This window comes from Cydia strobilella, chromosome 15 (assembly GCF_947568885.1).
Source record: "Cydia strobilella chromosome 15, ilCydStro3.1, whole genome shotgun sequence".
Classification (NCBI taxonomy): Eukaryota; Metazoa; Arthropoda; class Insecta; order Lepidoptera; family Tortricidae; genus Cydia; species Cydia strobilella.
In genome coordinates, this window is record NC_086055.1 from 14,560,112 (window position 1) to 14,583,032 (window position 22,921).

Consider the following 22,921-nt stretch of genomic DNA (forward strand, 5'->3'; position numbering starts at 1 on the left):
CCGTAGTTTTTTAGGGTTCCGTACCCAAAGGGTAAAAACGGGACCCAATTACTAAGACTCCGCTGTCCGTCTGTCTGTCACCAGGCTGTATCTCATGAACCGTCATAGCTAGACAAATGAAATTTTCACAGATGATGTATTTCTGTTGCCGCTATAACAACAAATACTAAAACGTACGAAACCCTCGGTGCGCGAGTCCGAATCGCACTTGGCCTGTTTTTTTAAATTGAGAGACAAACTAGAATCGGGGTCGACTGCCATATCGTTCGATATCAAGTAACATATGCGAGATACGTCAAAATTGTTTGCGACTGACATTTCATTTCGAATAAAACGTCATCTCGACTGATATTAGAATAGAGGTCAAATCAAATTCCTTTGTTTCTCAGATGTTCTTTAATGTAATTAAAAGTAAAATTTAAAATATAAATAAGGGTTTTTATTATTTTCCAAAAATATTTTTTGACTGGGGTCCGTGGAATTGTCCGTAACTGCAATAATTTTTAGAAACCCTAGGTTAGACGGACTACTCTTTACATACGTACCTACTCTGGTTAGCCTCAGGTTAGACGGACTAGTCTACTCTCTACAAACGTACAGTCGAAGGCAAAAATACCGATCCAGTCAATTGGCTCAAAAATATGTGAACACGACTTTATTGTCTAAGGTGTAAGAGCGTACACATATTTTTGAAACTTTGGGAATGTATATATATTTATGCCCTTGACTGTACTCTAGTTAGCCTAGGTTGAAGTATAAAACACGAAAGAACTCCCGTCTGACCCAGTTCTGGCGTACTTTACGAGCTCCTCTCGATTAAATCAATCGTATACCGTTCGTGAGCGATGTAAAACACACGGGTTTTATGTTTTTGTATTTACCTTTATGTGTGTGCTTTGTGTTCACTGTTAGCGCATTTATTGATACCTTCATAACATTTAGGTATCATCAATTAATTTTTAACAAGCAGAAACGTCTGCGATCGATGCTATTAAGCTTAGAATAAATTTAAAAAAATAATTTAGAATGGGTAGCACATCGTAACTGGTGAATTTCCAATATAACTTGGAACTCCGGTGGCCGTTTAAGAAGTGTAACACTCTTACGGTAGATGTCGCTAGGGTCCCCTAGACCCATATAGTGGGAAGATTTGCTGACTATGGATGAGGTCTTGGTGGCTCAGTTGGCAGAGCGCTGGAGTCCAGAGGCCGTGAGTTCAAGTCTCACCCAAGGCAGTAATTTTTCCACTTTTAAATTTAGGTATCATATTAAATTACTTAGATTACGTTCTTATTCTAAAATGACAAGCTGAAATAACATGAAATTTGGCATGAACATTTAAGTAACATACATATATTATACATAGTCACTACGCAGAGTATAAACGGCGGTGGTTAAAATTTCACCCTGTATAGGTATACCTAAATATATGGGCATTTTCACTTAAAAGTGTACCATTTACTTTCTTTCGGAAATCCATCAACTTTTGGGTTATTTTTACTCAGAATCACGAGGACTATCGATTTGAAAAGAAGAAAAAAATATGTTCCACAAAAGTGTCGGTTTTGTAACGCATTTTCACATACATTTTGTATGGACCGTTACAAAACTGACACCCAAAATTTGTATGAAAAACTGGGGACAATTTTTTTTTTGTCTCATTCATAAGTACTCATGATTCTGAATCTAAATAACCCAAAATTTGATGGTTTTTTGAAAAAAAGTAAATGGTATCATTTTTTCCGAAAACCCCAAAATATATATTTTGATATTTTCATTTTTAGTTTTAAACCTGTGTCGATAGATGGCAGTAAATTTAATGTGACCACAAAATACAGTAACCCTATTATCCTATATATATTCTGGTTTTACCTTACCGTCATCTATTTTTTCTTTTAATTTAAGCTATTAAATAAATCTTTGTAATTACCATGTATGCTGTGGAAATGAATAAAGTGTTCTATCTATCTTCTTTAACTAACCTTGTGTGTTCACAAGTATACCAACAACTATTAACCATATATGAACCTTAACCTTTCGTTACAAGGCTCACAATTGTCAGTTACCTGTGTGATGTTACCTCCGATCATTTATATGCGTACTGTCAGATGCTACTGGCGACCTTCGGTATTGTAAGAAATACAGTACTGTGTGTAGTGCAAATAAAACACTTGCGTGTATGTAGATTACTTCACACTTTCAATATTCTATTATATAAACACTTTATAGGTACTTAGTTTCTTAATACATCATACTACCACGTGGAGCATTTTGTCGGCCATTGTAACAATTATCCTTAATCTATTAGAAATAACAGGAAGTTAATAGTTTATTAGTCAAATAAATGTATCCGTTTTCTTAGTAATCGTCTAAGGAATCAACACTAATTGAGATACGTTCTTATTCTCAATATTGATTTGACTTTGTGATGAATTTATTTTGCTATTGATATTTGATTATGACTTTTATGTATTGACATTTGTATAAATAGTTACGATCATTATATAAATTCGTATACCTACTAAGATTAGCTTAAAATAATGTCAAATTAATGACATTTTCAACTAAAAGGTACCACATTGTCGGTTGTCAATAAGGTTGATTTTAAATTGTAGCTTAATGGAAATAGCGCCTTATTGACAACCGACAATAAGTACGCTTTTGGTTGAAAATAGCACATATAATGTAATATTATGAAATAAATAAATCTAAATCTATTGTAATTTAACATGCTCATATAAATTATAATTGTAGAGGTTTAAATACTTACATCCATTGAACATACCTGCTCTTATATTTATCTGTGTTTTATATAAATGAATAGAGAGGCGATTTGCAACTGTATCTTCTTTTAACCCGTTACAATTAAGTTTGTGTTACTTATTTAATTTTGTGGATACCGTTATGTATATAAATTTCCATAAACTAATGAAATAAAATTATGAAAACGGATTGTATCGCGTATATTGAATTTATAATACATTCCGACGTTTCGAACCCTTTACAGCGTTCGTGGTCAACGGGTGACTGAGGAAAAATTACAAAGTAACTATCGCGGTAACCGAAGACAATATTATTTCCATAAACTAACTTATTAATGCATTTTGGTATTCGCTGCGACCAATTAAAAGGCGACACTCAATTTACAGTACCATTATTTCACACGTTAATTCGTATCCAATCAGCAACCCAATATTTGTACAACCTTAATACTGGGTGTATTTTTTTATGTCATACAAGATATATTTACACAATTGTACTCATTTCTCTACTATAGCAGCAACTATGAAATCACACAAAAAAATCTGGGTTCCTTCGTGTCGATTGTCAAATTGATCTTCTTTAATATGGGCCACCATTTTTTTTGAGATTTCAGGGTTGCTTTCATAACAAAAGTTGCTCATAATAATAGGTATACACAGTCGCGTGTATAATATCTTATATCACATAAACAATTGGACCTAATCATCAGCGGGGAAATGCCGCCAGCATCCATTGCATTGTACCAAACAATCAAGGGCCTATTTTAGATTTAAGCTAGTTATTAATTTCGTTTACGTAGTACTACTGTATATATCTTGTATGTAAATAAATTTGTGAATATTGGACCTTGAATTATTGAGAAAATACCACTTGACATAAAAATTGTCAGAAGTGCGTTTGGTAGCCCAGCGGTGAGACGGGCGACTTCTAATGCGGAGGTCACGGGTTCGAACCCCGGCTCTTGAATACCGATAAGTTTTTCAGAACAGTCTAACATTTGATAAAAAAACTGTTATTTTTAATATGGTAATTGTCGATTTAGTGACAAACACTAAATCGTCAAATACCAGTATCTCATAATATAAACGATATTGATAAACCCAGTACGTGACTAAAACGCAATATTTAAAATCTTATACTTACACGTGTCTTTTAACTCGATCGACAACAGTCAAACATAACTAAAAAAAACCTCCAAAACAGTGAGAGTGCAATGAAACGAGTGTTACGAAATTACAAGATGGCGCCACATACTGGATAAACCATTAGCGGCGGATCTATAGATCGTGATCCATAGATCATGGTGTCGTCATCGCCGCGCGCGCAGGCGCGCTCGCAACATGACGTCGACCCAGAAAGAATAAAAGCCTACTCTGTGAGTATTTGTGCTGTTAGCAATTGTTTGTATATTTTTATGCAGCTTATGAATGAAAATGGAACAACTTTCTATAGGTTGTTATGAGTTTTTGCATAATGCAGTATGAAAGTTTGTTTCTAAATTTAACTGGGTTATGAACTGGACTAATGAAAGCAAACTGTGCCATAAATAGAGCAATAATATGAACCATTTTGGTGTGCAATTCACGGGATTTGTTTTAATTTTAATGCTGGCGTTATACAAACGCTAGCAGCCATAAATTATGTAGATAAATTGCTTGTTTTGCTTGCATTTAACGTGTCCGAGCTTTATCCAATCATATGAAAATTGTATTTAAACGCTTTAAATTTTGGAAATGAATTTATAACATTGCATGTTGACCAATATGGCAGTGACATCGGTGTAGCCTTAAATATATGAAGCGCTGGTGGCCTACGGTAAGAGCATGCGACTTTCAATCCAGAGGTCGCGGGTTCAAACCCCGGCTCGTACCAATGAATTTTTCGGAACGTACGAAATATCATTTGATATTTACCAGTCGCTTTTCGGTGAAGGAAAACATCGTGATGAAACCGGACTAATCCCAACAAGGCCTAGTTTCCCCTCTGGGTTGGAAGGTCAGAGAAGGCAGTCGCTTTCGTAATACCTAACTAGCGCCTAAGCCGATTCTCGGGATTAGTTGCCAAGCGGACCCCAGGCTCCCATGAGCCGTGGAAAAATGCCGGGATAACGCGAGGAAGACCGGTGTAGCCTTAAAATTATGGTTCCTGATGGAAACAACTGCAACAGGACAAAATGACAAATTAGGACTCGGTTTTAAACAAGTGCGAGTCTAACTCGCCCACCGAGGGTTCCGTACTTTTTAGTATTTGTTGTTATAGCGGCAACAGAAATACATCATCTGTGAAAATTTCCACTGTCTAGCTATCACGGTTCATGAAATACAACCTGGTGACAAACAGACGGACAGTGGAGTCTTAATAGGGTCCCGTTTTTACCAGTGATTCCATAAGTTTTCAGTGAAAAACAATTTTTAAAATATCACGTCCATTTGGAATTAAGTTGTCCAGTTGTTTTTATATCGAGCTAATTAAAATTACACGCATGTCGTCTCCGAACTTTCCATTTCTAATCTAACCAATTTGACATTACTTTCCGTTTCGTCATGGTCACTGACCGATCGATCCTTGAATGTCTAGCAAGCCAATGTCAATATTATTGACAAAGATTAGGGCAGCCGGGCTAGCACATGATTGGCGCGAGAGTATCTCGCCACGACATAGACTACCCAGTACCCGTCCCCCTTTAATTCATACAGTTAGTAAAAGACGGGTAGTCTATCTCGCGGCGAGATACTGTCGCGTCAATCATGTGCTCGGCCTACTGAAGTATTAAAAGTTTGTTAAAATTTTCTTGATATTTCATACTCATATGGCAAAGCATTAGGTACATTATTCATAGCATCCTTGGTACAATGCCTCAAGGGCCTATTTTAAATTTAAGCTAGCTATTAATTTAGTTTAGTAGTATCACGGAAAATTACTCTATATTATATACTAGCTCCTGCTCGCGAAAAGGACTGTGTGGAATGATGATGACATGTCCTTTCTCGGGACCAAAACTATCTCCATAACAAATTTTGTCCAAATCGGTTCCGCTGTTTAAGCGTGAAGATACGGATTATCTGTATTATATTTTTGAACTGATTTTTCTACAAGGTGTATTACGGGAATTACAAAATTCACCCGTGATCCATCATATCAGACTAGATTTTCATTACAAACCTTAACCAATGTTAAGTTAATTAGTAGGTACTTAGGTAATTAAAAAGTTTTCTAGTACCTAAGTACTTTTAACCGTACTTGAAGCTTTTCCTTTACAATTACCTATAGTATGGATGCCAGAAGAGGGGCCGGACCCGGCAGGCCCAGACGGAGATGGTGGGACGACCTAGACACCTCTCTCAACAACTGGCCGGAGGAGGCACTATATCGGGAGTCGTGAAAGACAAGGGGAGAGGCCTTTGCCCAGCAGTGGGACACCATAATAGGCTAGTAAAAAAAATGGACTATGTAACTGGATCTCTTTTCATGTAAAAACAATGCTTTTGTCCAGCTTTAGACTAATGGATCATAAAGTTAAGTGGATAGACAATATATTAAGGTTCAAATCGCATCACATCTAGAAAAATAATCCGGTTTGCCTGTGTTATATAAGTTTGGCTGGAATTATGGACCTTTTAATGGGTGATTTGGATGGTTATTAGAGTTAAGCCTTACAAGGCAGAGGGGAATATATTCATACCGTGATTTTGGACATTATTTCAATGTCGTAGAGTTTAATTTGGTGTAATTTCAGACTCACTTATACTGTTTAAGGGATAAAGGCCAATATTCAGGCTATAATGAAAGCGCGAATTTTATATTTAATTAATTACATGTCGTTTTATGCTCATTACTCATGTAGCATTAAAATTGCCTATTCAAATTGCCTAGTCGTGAGAATCCTCATGATTCATAATCATAAAGTTTGTAATTAATTTTTGTACTTGAAAAGGCCAGGTAAAAACAAAGTTTTCACTTATATTTCATACTTGATACGCGACGTAAATGGATAAAGTTTTTTACTTTTTTTCCGCAATCAGAGCGAAATTATAACTTTTTCTAATTTTACCATTTATGACGAATTCACGGTTTGGTTATACCTGCTATAGTATTGTCTGTATGTCTGTTACCTATTTAAATAGCTCAACCAATTTATGTACAGTCGCCATCAGATATATCGGAGCGGCCAAGGTGCTCACAAACGCCTCTATTGTCAAGGCGTTAAAGTTCGTGTTAAGATATTTTTGAGCACCCTTATCTGATGGCGACTGTAGATGAAATTTGGTATATTACAGATAGTTTGAAGCCCGGGAAGTACATAGGATAGTTTGTATCAATCATCATTATTCATTATCAGCCCACGCAGACGAAGTCACTGCCACAAGCTTGTAGCCATATCTCTGATACCCTCTATAAATCTAAAAAAAACCGGCCAAGTGCGAGTCGGACTCGCCCACCGTAGGGTTTCGTACTTTTTAATATTTGTTATTATATCGGCAACAGAAATACATCATCTGAAAATTTCAACTGTCTAGCTATCACGGTTCATGAGATACAGCCTGGTGACAGACAGACAGACGGACAGACTGATAGCGGAGTCTTAGTAATAGGGTCCCGTTTTTACCCTTTGGGTACGGAACCCTAATGACCGTTAGTAGACAATAATGATAGACCTTACGTGTTTACAATAAAGTTTGAATTGTCTGTTAACTGTTTGGACAACGGCAGGTAATGTATCTTTAGGTATTTAAAAGAATGTAAACAAACCATAATTAAGTATTTTATTGGGCAAGAAAATTCTTGAAGTCAATTAATTTAACTCGATGTGCCAGAATTTAACAGAAGTTTTACTACGTTAAATTACTTAGTCGACGTAACAACGAAGCTGCTGTAATCGTGCTATTTTGTTAAGGCCGTTCCATCGGTTTGCCACTGTCTTTGTCACATTTCGCAAGAAAGAACGGGAAAGAACATACGCGCCAAGTGTCAATTTTGATCGAATTTTGTCGGTTTTTATTTATTTTAATAACGTTACCTTACAATATCGAAATTCTAAAGCTATGAAATTACTATTTATGTTAAGATTGTTCTTTCTTCTTTTTTTGTTTATAGTATCACATAATAAATAACCGAGTAAAGTAGGATTAAAAGTCCGAGTTAGAAGTTAGTTTGGGAATTAATTGTATCGAGCGAAGTGTCATAATTCGTGTATCGGAAGCTATGTTGTTAAAGATAATATAGTCAAGAACTACATATATTTTTTCCACGTCTACGAATATCAACGCCTCTTAGAAAAACATGATCATATAAGGAGATTTTTCGCCTTCTGGCTCAGGGAACCGCCTTAATAGGATTATATCGGGATGATTTTAGTTTAGTAATATTTGCTATTACTTCGCCCTAGTAAAGAACCTAAAACAAGATCGAATATTTAGCCATTTGAGGGTTGATGAAAACATTACACGAATAAATTAAATAAGTTAAAGCCAGAACGATGAGGAACAGATCCAGGCAGTTCTCTATTTGGTTGGTTAACTGATAAATGTCCTTAACCCGGGTATTGTCCTTAAACTACGTCCAAAAGAGAGGTATGGGCACTGTGAATGACATCTCGCTTTGTGTGGTAGGGCACAGGACAGCGGATGTCATTCCCGATCTAGAGCAGAGCCCAACTGGGGAGGTACCTCCACCTTACAGAAAACCGCAGCCAAATAACACTAGACCCTACTAATAGTGTTGTGTTCCTGCCGGTGAGTAAGGTTGCCAGAGCAGAGCTCGAGGGAGAGGAGTGTTAGGGTCGGCAACGCGCATGTAACTCCTCTGGAGTTGCAGGCGTACATACTACGGATACTGCTTAACATCAGGCGGGCCGTATGCTTGTTTGCCACCGACGTAGTATAAAAAAAAAAAGTTGCTAGTACCCGAAAATGTAAACACATTCTTTACATTAATTTAACTACCTAAAGATACAGACTATTTGTATGTTAGAATTTTCACACGGTAACATGATGACATTGATGACCTACCGCTAATCTAAACATGTGCATGTGTATGACAATTATGTCATAATTCATAATCATGACGGAACTAGTTAAATTGCAAATTATTTAACAAAATCAATCTGCTGATTATGAATACCTACGAATAAATTGTGCTCATCAGCAATTTACACTCCTCGCAAAATATAGGTATAAAGTCGCGCTATATTATAATTATATTGACACTAGCTTCTTCCCGCGACTTCGCCTGCTTGGGATGATGGTGACTGATGAAAACTATCCTATGACCTTGCTCGGGCCTCAAACTATATCTACACTAAATTTCATCAGAATCCGTTCAGCAGTTTAAGCGATAAGAAGGAACAGACAGAAAGACAGACAGCATTTAGAGTTACTTCCGCATTTATAATTTAGTAGGAATTATATTGACATACAAGTTATTGAAGGCAGGGCCTTCCAATTTGTAGCTTATATAAAAAGACTTTTTGCAAATTGAAACGGGTGTAGTCGTGAGCGAAGTCTATAAATAATAATTACAGATTGTTTACCACCCTATTTTTACCAAAACGGACTTGACATAAATAAAGGGTATACATGGAAAGAACATGTCTAGTCACTTTAGTAACATTTTGAGTAATTGCGGTTTTAAAATTTGGAACCATTTCAAAATGTATGGTAATTCTGTGACCAGGTCTTTTTAAACTAAAAGTTGTGTTACATATATTATACAGTGGTAGCAAAAGATATAACTAATAGTTCATTAAGAGCTTTACATTTTGAAATGAAAATCTCATTTTCCGAAAAAAGTGTCTAGACATGTTCTTTCCGTGTACCCTTCAAATATACTTGTTTATTAATATAAATACTTGTTTTATTAGGTAAGGGAGATCAGTCACAATTGAAATTTTTCTTTGAAGCTTATAAGAATTCCTAAGTATGTTGTAAACAGACAATAGTAAAATTCCTCGCCATCGACTGTTTCTTTCACCTGTTTCACACAGTTGTTGAACAATATACTTAGCAGTGAATAATGGATTGTCTTCTAACTAACTGGCTTATTGAAACATTACCATTACGTGATCCGGGTGGGGCCTGAGAGTGAACGATATCGTGCAGACAGATCTGATGATCTACCAGAGCGGTTCACAATTATTTTTATATCACACTTGCTCTTAAAAGGTGTTTTTACACGTAGGCGGTGCGGTCCGTAAATCCTAAATTAAGCCTAGGGCTGTAATGTGTAATGTACGTCCCAAATCAGGCTAAAGTTTAATCTTTTCCCCTTTTGATCAGAGGAATTACATTCTTCTTAATACCAATCGAAACTCGGATAATGTATGAATATAAACAACTAGCTTTTGCCCGCGACTTCGTCTGCGTGGAATTAATAATTTGGGTATCTTAATTCTTAAATAAATCTGCTTTTTAATCCATCCTTTTTTTACCCCCAAATTGGTTCACACTATACATTTCCACCCCATTTTTTACACCCTTAAGAGATGATTTCGGGGATAAAAGTTATTCTATATCCTTTCCCACAGCTCAAACTATCCCCATACCAAGTTTCATCTAAATCGGTTCAGCGGTTATTGATTCCCCATACAAATTTCCACCCCTTTTTCACCCCCTTGAGGGGTGAGTTCTGGGATAAAAAGTATCCTATGTCCTTTCCCGGGACTCAAACTATCTGTATACCAAATTTCAACTAAATTGGTTCAGCGGTTTAAGCGTGAAGAGGTAACACACAGACAGACAGACAGACAGACTTTCGCATTTATAATATTAGTATGGATTAAACACGTGACTTTTTGTAGCATCTGTCATACCGTGGTGTAATAACCTCGTATATCTATTTATTATATAACGTAGTAAGTACCTACAACACAAGCCTCATTGATCTTTGATATGATTTGATATTTATTTATTTATAAAAAATGCCAGTCTATAGGTATGCAAGCCTTTCGATGACACGAGCATTATATGCCCCGCGTTAGCCGCGCCGTGCTAATTCTTATGTTGTTGCGCAAACATATTACAACATTACAACATCCGTTAACACATCGGCTGTCGATCCACGGCACAGGCTTTGCCAAAGCCTCCTTTGAGTCTGAAGTTGAAGAATAGCTCGTTTTTACGTGACTCGGCGCTTAAAAAATTCTGAGTCTTATGTCCTGAGTCGGCAGACCTCGTCGGCGATGGCGGGATAACTTGGACTCCTTTTTGAGAGGCTGGCCAGACAGAGACGAGTGAAAAAAGAGGGGGGAGGCCTTTGCCCAGCAGTGGGACACAGTAGGCTCTGCATAATAATTAATAATAATGTCCTGAGTCGAGTCCTTTGTTGAGTTTTTTTTTAAGAGCAACTCATAGGGACCCGAACATCCAAATAACGACCGTCAATAATTTTATATGTTTCTCCTAAATTACAGAAAATAAATTAGGCGTTATTGTATGATTTGTGTACCTAATCCACAAATTTTACATAAAGACAATGCATTTCGAAATTGTTTGTAAATAAACCGGCCAAGTGCGAGTCGGACTCGCGCACGAAGGGTTCCGTACCATTACGAAAAAAACAGCAAAAAAATCACGTTTGTTGTATGGGAGCCCCATTTAAATATTTATATTATTCTGTTTTTAGTATTTGTTGTTATAGCGGCAACAAAAATACATCATCTGTGAAAATTTCAACTGTCTAGCTATCACGGTTCATGAAATACAGCCTGGTGACAGACAGGCAGAGCGAAGTCTTATTAATAGGGTCCCGTTTTTACCCTTTGGGTACGGAACCCTAAAAAAAACGAGTTCTTTGAAAAGCTGTAGCTTCTAAGCTGAAATAAATGTCATATACTAAGAAAAAGTGACCAAGGAGCCAAAATAAATGTTATATACTAAGAAAAAGTGACTAAGGCCTCCAGAGCCCCAGGCTGGAATGGATTTATATATTAGTGTTTCTACTTGAAATAAAAACAAATTAAAATATTTTCTGAAAATAATTTAATTTGTTCTAATACTTCTAATAAATTTTCTAAGCATTTTTGACGTCTGTCAAACGAAAAAAACTCATATACCTCTCCTGAAAAAAATACGACTGTACGAGAAAGCGGTTACCATTATTTGATATGCTAGTATAGTGCATTGCGCGGGTAAATGTAGTCATAGTTATAATGACCTATGAATTGCACCTTCTCATACAAACGTTGTTCCGCTCTCATTTTAAAACTACGTGATGGATTGTAATGAAACTTTGTACATGCAATGACATGAGGTATATCTAGGTCTGAAATAAATTAGTTTATATAAGCTCCAGTTTATAAAACAAACGAAATATAGCAAAAACAAGTTTTGTATGAGAAACTTAAATTCGCTTTTTTTATATGGTTTCTAAAGCTTCATAAACTAATTACAGACATAGATAGATATACCTTATCCTATTGTAAGTACAAAGTTTCAGAGCAATCTAGCTAGTCGTTTTAAAATGAGAATGGAACTACGTTTGTATGGAGAACCGAGCTTGCCGTAGACCCTTAACAATATTTCGTACCCTTTAGCTTAAATTTGGTACTCCTCGAGCCGTTAGAACGTGATGGAAACCTCCGCTCGTAAGCTAATAACGCATGCTGTGTTGAAGTTAGCTCACTCTGGAGTACGTACGCCGTACGTGTGGTTTTCAAACTTCTTGCATTTTGCAAACTAGAACAACACGTTAGTAGTTAGGACAAGTTTGTCTGGAGAATACGAACTTATGCGCAACAAGGTCCTAAAATACTAAATTAATATAGTAATATACAGACATATATATATAGTTAAAGAGATAGAAAGATTACCGTGTCCGTTTGCCTTTTTGAGACGCCTGGCCAACAAAAAGAGCGTATGTTATAAGGGTTTTTTTGTTGAACATAAAATTACGTAAATAAATCTTGGTAACAGTTTACAATACAACAATTCACCTAGCCTCAAAAAAAGAAAAATAATTAAATCTAACTATGTACCCTTTTTAAATAAAATACACTTATTCACATTATCGCAAAATAAAGGGCTCGCCTCATTTAAATGGGGTACGGGCAACATATGATTATGTGCATGTATAATGTGCAGTCACAGACGCAATTCTTTTTAACTCTATTCCAATTAAATAAGGTTGAAAATGGCTTAGTGTTTGTGAATTGGGAATGTTTTGTATTCCCCGCGTCTGATATGACGTCATGTTACTATGACTACCGTCGTGTGTACCCGGTAAACAAAAGACGAAAGACGGTGTACGTCATTAAAGCCGGTATGATATGATCGATAGCGGGGTTGCGAAATACGACGCCCGGGGCCGATTTTTGAATTTCTAGCGCTCGATTTTGTGTATCTCCCTTCAATATATCCACTACTAGTAGGCATTTAAATTCTACTTATGTTTTTAGTATTTGTTGTTATAGCGGCAACAGAAATAGATCATCTGTGAAATGTCTTGCTATCACGGGTCGTGAGATACAGCCTGGTGACAGACGGACAGAGAGACAGACAGACAGACAGACAGACAGCGGAGTCTTAGTAATGGGTCCCCCTTTTCTCCCTTTGGGTACGGAAACCTAAAAATGACTCATGCTCATTTCATGACCATGTCGACTCTGCAGTTGACCCTAAACTAAATATCTTAAGTCTTTTAACCGTCCTCTACATTCTCTACCACTTAAATAAATACTACTTTTTTCATTTGGAACAGTGGGTCAGTCCTATTAGTTTACTTCCAAGGACTGGGCCCTTTAATGCAATTACTGAACGCAATTTACTGCATTTGTACTATTACGCAAAATTACGTGATACTAGACTGGTTTTATAGAGCAGGTAGATTACGAAAACTAGAATAAGGTGCAGTCGAGGTTAGAGATATTTATGAATGATAATAAATTTAAACAATACGTGTTGATGACGTTCGTGTAGTATCAAATTATGAATTGTCTTTCGTTCTGCTCATCTTACTGAGCAGTTGAAAGTGTTACTCCCCCTTAAACACGCGAACGCGAAGCGAAGCGATGCGGTGAAGGAAAAAACGGAACCCTTATAGGATCACTCTTGCGTCTGTGTGTCTGCCCGTCTGTCACAGCCTATTTTCTCCGAAACTACTGGAACAATTAAGTTGAATATTGGTACACATATTATGTAAGTTTGTGATCCGAAGACGGACATGTAACGTAAACAAATGATTGTAGGTATATATGTATAATCCCAAAACCTCCCTGGCAACGGGAATGCACTTATTTTTTAGCCACCGTGTATATAACACTTATAAGCGTTCTTGGCGCTACGACTTCTTATGACGCTTTTAAGGGTTCTTGGCATTCAAAGGGTTAAAATCAGGTTATCAAGGTTAGACTCGATTAGGGTTTGCTTCAATAATGCAGTTCTAATAATAGAAATGCTTGCGTTGTCAGACCGCGGAGCCTCGTCACGGGCATGGTTCAGTTAATTGACATACGCATCCGGAAATACCGGACCCATTAGTGGTCCATCGATCACTTCCGGTTTATGTATATTGTATAAATCTTCGTATGCTTTTATGCTGGATTAGGTATGATAGAATGTTTGTACGCAACAACACTATTGAAGCCTACAAAATTGTTTTATGTTTTGTGGCAAGCTGTGTAATGTGTTTTAATGTCCCGAAATACTAAAATGACCAATGGCCAATTTACTATTTAATTATTCTGTTTTTGTACCAATCATGCCTACTAAAATAACAGATCGAACCGACAAATTAGTGCAATTGAATTTATTTATAGATCCTAATTTAACGGCTGATAATAATTAAAAAGCAATTGCGATTATAATATAACAACAAAATAATAGTTACAAAATAGAGATGGACTTGCGTTCATTTATCAAGCACTTAAATGCACAAATCATTAGCAATTTCAATTGTTGTTGCTATACTTTTGTTTTCGAAAATGGACATCGTCTTCAAATAAATACACTCGAAGCGTCTTTCGACTTTATTTTATGGTTCGTAGCGAAGGATATCTCAATAATTTGTACCCAATTTTGACATTATTTTATTGGAACGTTAGTGTTTCTTTTCAGCACCTGCGGCTGTCTATAGTATTTTTCAAGATCGATGGGTAGGATGACAGGTGCCATCTCCATACCATTTATAACCTGAAAACGCCAAATCTCGCAAAATTGTAATGCAATTACACCTGTCAGCATACCCGTCGAGTTTTTACGAGTATTCTATCGCAAATTATTTTGATTACTAAATAAAAGCCAATTTTTTGGTTCAAGCTATACAACAATCGACTAAACCTTATTTCTTCTTTCCAGGAACAACTCCGACAACGCAAAGAAGCGGAGGAACGCGCAGCGGCTCAGAACGAGTTCCTACGCACCTCGCTCCGCGGGTCCAACAAGCTCCAGGCGCTGGAGTCCACGCCCAGCGGTGGGACCGCCTTCGTCAACGATGCCTACGACCCGTATGATGATGAGCTGGACGGCGAGTCTACGCTTTACAATATTGTTGGTGAGTTCTGTTCAAACGAAGCTGCCAATGATAATGATTATGATCTGGAACAAGAACAAGCTCCAGGCCCTGGAGTCCACGTCCAGCGGTAGGACCGCCTTCGTCAACGATGCCTACGACTCCTACGATGACGAGCTGGACGGTGAGTCTACGCTTTACAATATTGTTGGTGAGTTCTGTTCAAACGAAGCTGCCAATGATAATGATTATGATCTGACAAGCTCCAGGCCCTGGAGTCCACGTCCAGCGGTAGGACCGCCTTCGTCAACGATGCCTACGACTCCTACGATGACGAGCTGGACGGCGAGTCTACGCTTTACAATATTGTTGGTGAGTTCTGTTCAAAACGAAGATGCCAATGATAATGATTATGATCTGGAACAAGAACAAGCTCCAGGCCCTGGAGTCCACGTCCAGCGGTAGGACCGCCTTCGTCAACGATGCCTACGACTCCTACGATGACGAGCTGGACGGCGAGTCTACGCTTTACAATATTGTTGGTGAGTTCTGTTCAAACGAAGCTGCCAATGATAATGATTATGATCTGGAACAAGAACAAGCTCCAGGCCCTTGAGTCCACGTCCAGCGGTAGGACCGCCTTCGTCAACGATGCCTACGACTCCTACGATGACGAGCTGGACGGCGAGTCTACGCTTTACAATATTGTTGGTGAGTTCTGTTCAAAACGGAGATGCCAATGATGATGATTATGGTGTAGAACAAGAACAAGCTCCAGGCCCTGGAGTCCACGTCCAGCGGTAGGACCGCCTTCGTCAACGATGCCTACGACTCCTACGATGACGAGCTGGACGGCGAGTCTACGCTTTACAATATTGTTGGTGAGTTCTGTTCAAAACGAAGATGCCAATGATAATGATTATGATCTGGAACAAGAACAAGCTCCAGGCCCTGGAGTCCACGTCCAGCGGTAGGACCGCCTTCGTCAACGATGCCTACGACTCCTACGATGACGAGCTGAACGGCGAGTCTACGCTTTACAATATTGTTGGTGAGTTCTGTTCAAAACTGAGATGCCAATGATGATGATTATGGTGTAGAACAAGAACAAGCTCCAGGCCCTGAAGTCTACGACCAGCGGTGGGACCGCCTTCGTCAACGATGCCTACGACCCGTATGATGATGAGCTGAATGGCGAGTCGACGCTTTACAATACTCTTGGTGAGTTCTGTTCAAATTAAGCTGCCAATAAACCATAAACTTAAAGAGTATCTTCGTATTCCGCAATAAACATACTACAATTTTAGCTGAATAATTTACAGCATATAGACACATTAAATTATGCAACTATTGACCCATATGTGAATTATCCACATGAGTAGTTGTCAAAGGCTGTCTAACGCCTAGACCGCTGGTCTGTTTAGAACGAAAACAATATTCGTAGTAGGTTTACACTTTCAGATCACTGACCAGTCCACTTACATGATGCAATTTCGTATCGAGCTTGAAAACTATATTTAGCCTCGTCCCACCGTCCGCTGGTCCCTTAATATATTAATTATTCATCCTTGCCTCAAGACGATTATAAATATACCGCAAAATTGACGTTGTTCCAACTTACCTCGGTTTCCCCTACCTATATTTTTTTCTATATTATTCTCACGGAGACGAAATCAAATAATGAATCAGTTTCTAACGTGCAATAAGCATTTATAGTTTTTTCATACTTTATCTTTGCTTGCAATTTTCTTCGTAATAAACAATAAAGCTGAATATTCCATAATGAAATAATATGAATAACTTACCGTTATTTTCTCAACTTCATTTAAATAACAATGTATATCAATAATAAGGATAGTCATAATATTAGAAACCTTATTATCTTATGTTAATTTCGCAGTGTAGGCCGTGCAAACCGTGCAATCCGGACAGAACGGACATCAAACATGATTCACGTGATCAAAATTGTTTTCCCACAACTTTCAAACCTTGAACTGTTAATGATGATATAATACGCCTATGCCATTTACGGAGGGTTAGTAAACTTGTTCCATCGTAAAATAACGTAGACCAAATGCGATTTTGTTTTATAATTAGATTCATATTGTTTTGTGTGTTAATGCATTTCCATATTTATCTGGGTTGGCATATGGTATCGCTATCATTGTAAATATGGTCACGACTCGATTGTCATTTGTTTGTCACGACTTTAAGGCGTTAATTAGGTTAATACTTCAATGTTCGTTGTAAATTAATCTGTACCTGTTTTGTTACTGCACACTTGAATTTGTAATCACGGCGACAATTTCTTAGCTCCAAAGACATTAATGTTGTTGGGCCTAATACACTACCCTGTGGTACGCCAAATAAAATAGAATATTTTATTACGCTAACTTCTGTATAGTCATTCTAGAATAACTAATATTCCAATTCGTATTAAGAAGTTTCACGGATGCCATAATGCCATAAAACGTTATTTTCCTGACCAACACGAGGCTGGAGGCTATATCGAATTATCGAAGGTTTTCGTCAAATCCAAGAATCAACATGTAACATTTTTTTCTTTGTTAAGATGACTAACGAATCTAACGATATCTGGTAAAATCAATACTTAGTCAACCTTACATCCTCGTGACTGACGCATTTTTCCTGTTGACTAAGGGCACATCAAATAACTGTGTATTTTTGACAAGTAACACTATAGGTATATACCCTTTGTTAGATGTTTACAAGATATAATTAGGTTATTTATTTTATTGGTCATTCCTTTATTCAGGTAAACAATATCTAAATTTACACAGACATAAAAATAAAAATTAGATTATTAAGTTAAATTGCCTTAATCTGAAGATGGTTAGAAGTTCTTGTTTTAACGAGGCCAATTAATATATCCCGTCGTGCGAATATGTGACTTATTTAGACTCTGGACTAATGGGGGCATGTTTCCTAGAATCCATGATTCTAACATTTATTCAATTATGTATTCCAGCAACGTATGCAATGATGTATTTTATGTAATTACTGTTTAAATTCTGATATTGAATTTTCTGTTTTATTCATGGAATACTTATAATCCTTCTATTATAATATCCACAAAAACAGTCTTTTTTTGTTGCAAAACACAGAAAAATACTTACGGGAAACAACAGTCACAAAATAGAGATAATAATTTATTGAATTACAAAAATTTTCCAATGGTAACAGACGTACATTAGTGGTATGCGTAGTTAGAAGATATACCTGAAATACCTTATCTGCTATCAATCGTAAGTCAAATTGAAAACTTGCGTTACCTTATTAATAATATCGTTCACAAATCAGTCTTCAACAATCTAAATTTTATTACCTCTTTATTCCAGATTACCAAGAAGTATCATCAGCTCTCACTCGCATCCAAAAGGCGCTCGGGGCAGCCGGGGAGTCGGCGCTGGCGGCGCGGGTGGCGGGCGCGGCCAGCGCACTGCTATGTCCCGAGCTGCGTACTGCGTTAGGCACGAGGACCGCTGTGCTGACGGCATCGAGGCATGAGCGGCCCGGGCTAGCGCCGCCGGTTACACATAGGGCCACGGAGCGTCTAAAAGAAGTAAGTCCATGAGTCAAGTACGGTTAGCTGCAAAATTGCATTGGCACTATGAATTCATTCATAGTGTTCATGCAATATTGCGGCTGGGTGTACAGTACAACAATCCGTGTGCAGGTTCTGCTAGAAAGTCTCTGCCGTGAACTAAAGATGTCCCGTAACATTTATAGTACTTGAGGCTTTGATCTCTGGATGATGTCGTAGGTACGTTACTTTCAACGTCAGAGAGAATGTAGAGGTTGTAGGTAGGACAGCAATATTGCTTAAGAAACGGCGGCTTCACACGGCGTAGGACAATCGGAGACCAAGGCCCAAAAAAACAGTTATTGAGGCGGCTTTTCTATCTGACGGCTTTAAACAACACTTTCAGCTGCCCTGATGTTTTGTTGTTGTTTCATTTCAGTGTATGGACGTAGTAGGCGCTCATACAACTACCGGCGGAGTGGCGGCAGCGCTCTGTGCCGAACTTCTAGCTGCACTGGGAGGTCTAGAGCTAGAATCGCTTCTACAAGCACATGACCAAGCTGCAGCGCTGTTGGACCCCGCTAGCTTCACGAGGAAGAGAAATAAGGTAAGACAATGAGCTGAAGTATCAATTTCATATGATCCTCTTCTTTGATTCTCCACTGGGAAGCTTGGAAGCAGAGTAGCTTCTACAGTCGCAAGACCAGGTCGCAGCGCTGTTGGAACCTGCTAGCTTCACGAGGAAGAGAACTAATGGAAACGCAGGCTATGAAAAGAAAGAAAAAGTTGAATTAATAAATAATTATTATTATTATGTTATTTGCTAATTGATAGCAAAATGTGTATTCATGTGTTAATAATATAAAACTGTATATGTACCTTTGTAAATTTGACGTGTTAAATGTGTATTTTATCAATAAACCATTGAATTGAATTGAATTGTTGAAAGCCTCGCAGAGGTTCTGCATTTTGATCAGGTCTTAATTGCATAATGGAGTTAGGTCTCGACTTTTTTTAGGTATATTTCTTTTCCCAAACACCATTAGCAAGAACATTTCCCACCGATTATTTAACACGCTAAACCAGCCATTCACCTGTGTGGATGCCGAACACCCACAAAGGTAAACAAGTACTGAAATGCCTACACCTAGAATTTTCAAGAAACTTATGATGTGTTTATATTGTCCGCAGACTGGCAACAATCTGAATCACAAAGACGAGAAAGCTTTAACTGCGCCCGACGACCCCGGCGAGCACATCAAAATCATCAAAATAGAAAAGACTAATGAACCACTTGGTAAGTTATTTTTTAATACCTACACCTACCTGGGGGCCTAGCCAAGTGACAGTGACAATCGTTGATAGAAAACACCAATTGAATGTGAAATAATGTATGGAAATGATAACGTTAGTTGGATCTGTCATTCGAATACATTTCTTCTTTTTGATCGACGTTTTTGTCGATGTACGAGTACGGTTGTCATCTTGTCTATGCCCACAGTACCTACCCACTCTATAAGCCCTTTCAGGATAGGTATATTATGTACTAATTAAAAAATTATTAATTTATTTAAAATGACGCGAAATTCAAATTTTTACAAGTAGCTTAATGGTCTTATTTAACAAGTTTAACGTTTTTTTCAAGTTGCGTTCGTTTTTGTGTTTAATGTCGATGTTTTATGTTGGATCACGTTATGCTACTTGGATTATCGTTGCAATATTTAAAAAAAAATGTACTAATCAAACAATATATAAACGTTGATTCTAGGTGCTACAGTGAGAAATGAAGGAGAAGCGGTCATTATCGGTAGGATAGTGCGCGGCGGCGCGGCCGAGAAGTCAGGGTTATTGCACGAGGGAGACGAGGTAAGAAACACTATAGCTTATAATGATGATGATGGACAGGAGGACGATTCATGTGATGACGTTGACAAACGCGAAGGTGATGATGGAATGAAATAAATGATACCTACAGTTTATGATGGATGATGAAGAATAGGCTGAAGATGACGGTGCCAAAGGCAATGTTGCAGTAAAAAAAAAATACAGTTTATGATGATGATGACGATGACGATTATGATGACGACGGTGCTAATAATGGTTAGGAATAGGAAGGTAATAAATAAGGTTGAAATGATAATGATTATGCTGAAGATGATATTAAATATAAATTTAAATGTCATAGAATAAGTTCTAAAGAAAAATTACAATATTAGTAGGATCCATCCATTTTTATATACTGTATTCTTAGCAATTAAGTTTCCATAAATAAATGAATAATGATGATTTTTGATCTTTTCCAGCTTTTAGAAGTAAATGGCGTGGCCATGCGCGGCAAGTCGGTCCACGAAGTGTGTCAAGTGCTGGGCGCGCTGTCGGGCACGCTGGCCGTGGTGGTGGCGGCGCGCACGCCGTGCACGGGCGCGGGCGCGGGCGTGCACGTGCGCGCGCCCGCCGCGCCGCGCGTGCTGCACGTGCGCGCGCACTTCGACTACGACCCCGAGGACGACGTCTACATACCGTGCAGGGAGCTAGGTGAGCTGCTCCTTGTTTCAACTGTTTTTAATAAGGAAGCTGTTATATGGAAAAGGAGAGGCAAAATATTGGGACACCTGATAAGGCCCGACAGCTTTTTCTTTAAAATTCTTGAAGGCAGGATGGAAAACACGAGAAGCAGAGGAACGCCTAGAATTACATATTTCAGCCAGGTGAAAAGAATGCATCTTGTGAAGGAAATCGAAAGACTAGCCCGACTAGACTAGACTATGGACAGAAGGATTGGCGTCCACCGACAAGAGCAGAGCTCTTTAAGTAATGATGATGATGAAACTGTCAATATAACTGTTTTTAGTACCTACTTGTATGGGATAAAAAATATTTCTCAATGAGACCGTCATCAATACCCCGATATATCATATAGCCCGGTTTTACTGAGATAGAAAACGGAAAGTCCATAATTTTAGTCTATCTTAGGTACTCGTAAATTTTTACCCGTAGGGTGGGGTGAGGTGCGCTTCATATGGTGATTAAACCACCGGTAAAATTCTATCCTTTTATCGTCAGCATCTAACCAGCGATCTTTTACAGGTATCAGCTTCCAAAAAGGCGACGTTTTGCACGTGATCAGCAGAGAAGACCCGAACTGGTGGCAGGCATTCCGAGAGGGCGAGGAGGACCAGACGCTCGCCGGCCTCATTCCTAGCCAGGCCTTCCAACACCAGTTAGTATTCCTTGTAACTTCTTCCCCATGTTTGGAGTATCGATTTCCTACATAGTTTCTTAAGTGTCATTGAGCCGCGTTGATCTTGAAGTGAACGGAATCAAAACGGGCAACGCTTTACCGATTAACACATTCAGTGTCATCGCGAGATACGCGCCACGAGCGGAGCCGATAACATGGGGAAACCCGCTGTTCGCAGTCGAACTGATCTTTGCCATTCGACGCCAGCACCACATCTCAAAAGCCTTCCTATCACGTTGCCTCATTGTCCACGTTTCGCTTCCGTACAGTGCTATGCTCCAGATGTACACTTTTATGAGCCTTTTGCGTATATTGTCTGATATCCGGGCTTTAAATAGGCACTTCTTTGTGTTAAAAGCTTTTTTAGCCATCGCTATTCTAGTATCTTGTGTACATCTGGAGTCACTAGTAATTACTACTACCACAAAAACTATCCAGCTAAAGCCAAAGCGGCTAAAGTTGGCTTTGGATGTGTTTTGGTACTTTTCTCGTCACATGAGTTAATTGAACACCGCCAACATGTGTAATTCCAGACGGGAGTCGATGAAGCTGACGCTGGCGGGCGAGGTGGCGGCGCGCGACAAGCCGCGCAAGGGCGGCACGCTGCTGTGCGCCAAGAAACCGCCGCGCAAGAAGAAAGGGAAGAAGGCCACCAGCGAGGCCGGCTACCCGCTCTACTCCACCTCCGCCGGCGAAGGTGAGGGTGAGACCGTTGTTCATATTACTCTTGTTTGGATTGTGTGCCGCGCAAGAAGAAAGGGAAGAAGGCCACCAGCGAGGCCGGCTACCCGCTCTACTCCACCTCCGCCGGCGAAGGTGAGGGTGAGACCGTTGTTCATATTACTCTTGTTTGTATTGTGTGCCGCGCAAGAAGAAAGGGAAGAAGGCCACCAGCGAGGCCGGCTACCCGCTCTACTCCACCTCCGCCGGCG

General features: G+C 38.6%; 1 protein-coding gene across 5 annotated transcripts in view; it reads left to right on the forward strand.

Moving 5' to 3' along the window:
• The window catches only part of LOC134747625 (protein PALS1), a 215,665-nt gene that overhangs the window by 185,439 nt on the left and 7,305 nt on the right, over positions 1-22,921 (forward strand). For 4 of the 5 annotated variants that reach the window (XM_063682224.1, XM_063682227.1, XM_063682228.1 and 1 more), the window contains 8 exons: positions 15,051-15,246; positions 18,564-18,787; positions 19,188-19,355; positions 19,940-20,045; positions 20,517-20,614; positions 21,052-21,283; positions 21,836-21,968; positions 22,523-22,692. In XM_063682224.1, coding sequence (XP_063538294.1) covers positions 15,051-15,246; positions 18,564-18,787; positions 19,188-19,355; positions 19,940-20,045; positions 20,517-20,614; positions 21,052-21,283; positions 21,836-21,968; positions 22,523-22,692 — 1,327 coding nt within the window. The remainder of the gene's footprint in view (positions 1-15,050; positions 15,247-18,563; positions 18,788-19,187; positions 19,356-19,939; positions 20,046-20,516; positions 20,615-21,051; positions 21,284-21,835; positions 21,969-22,522; positions 22,693-22,921) is intronic. The other variant, XM_063682225.1, reaches the window with a different exon arrangement.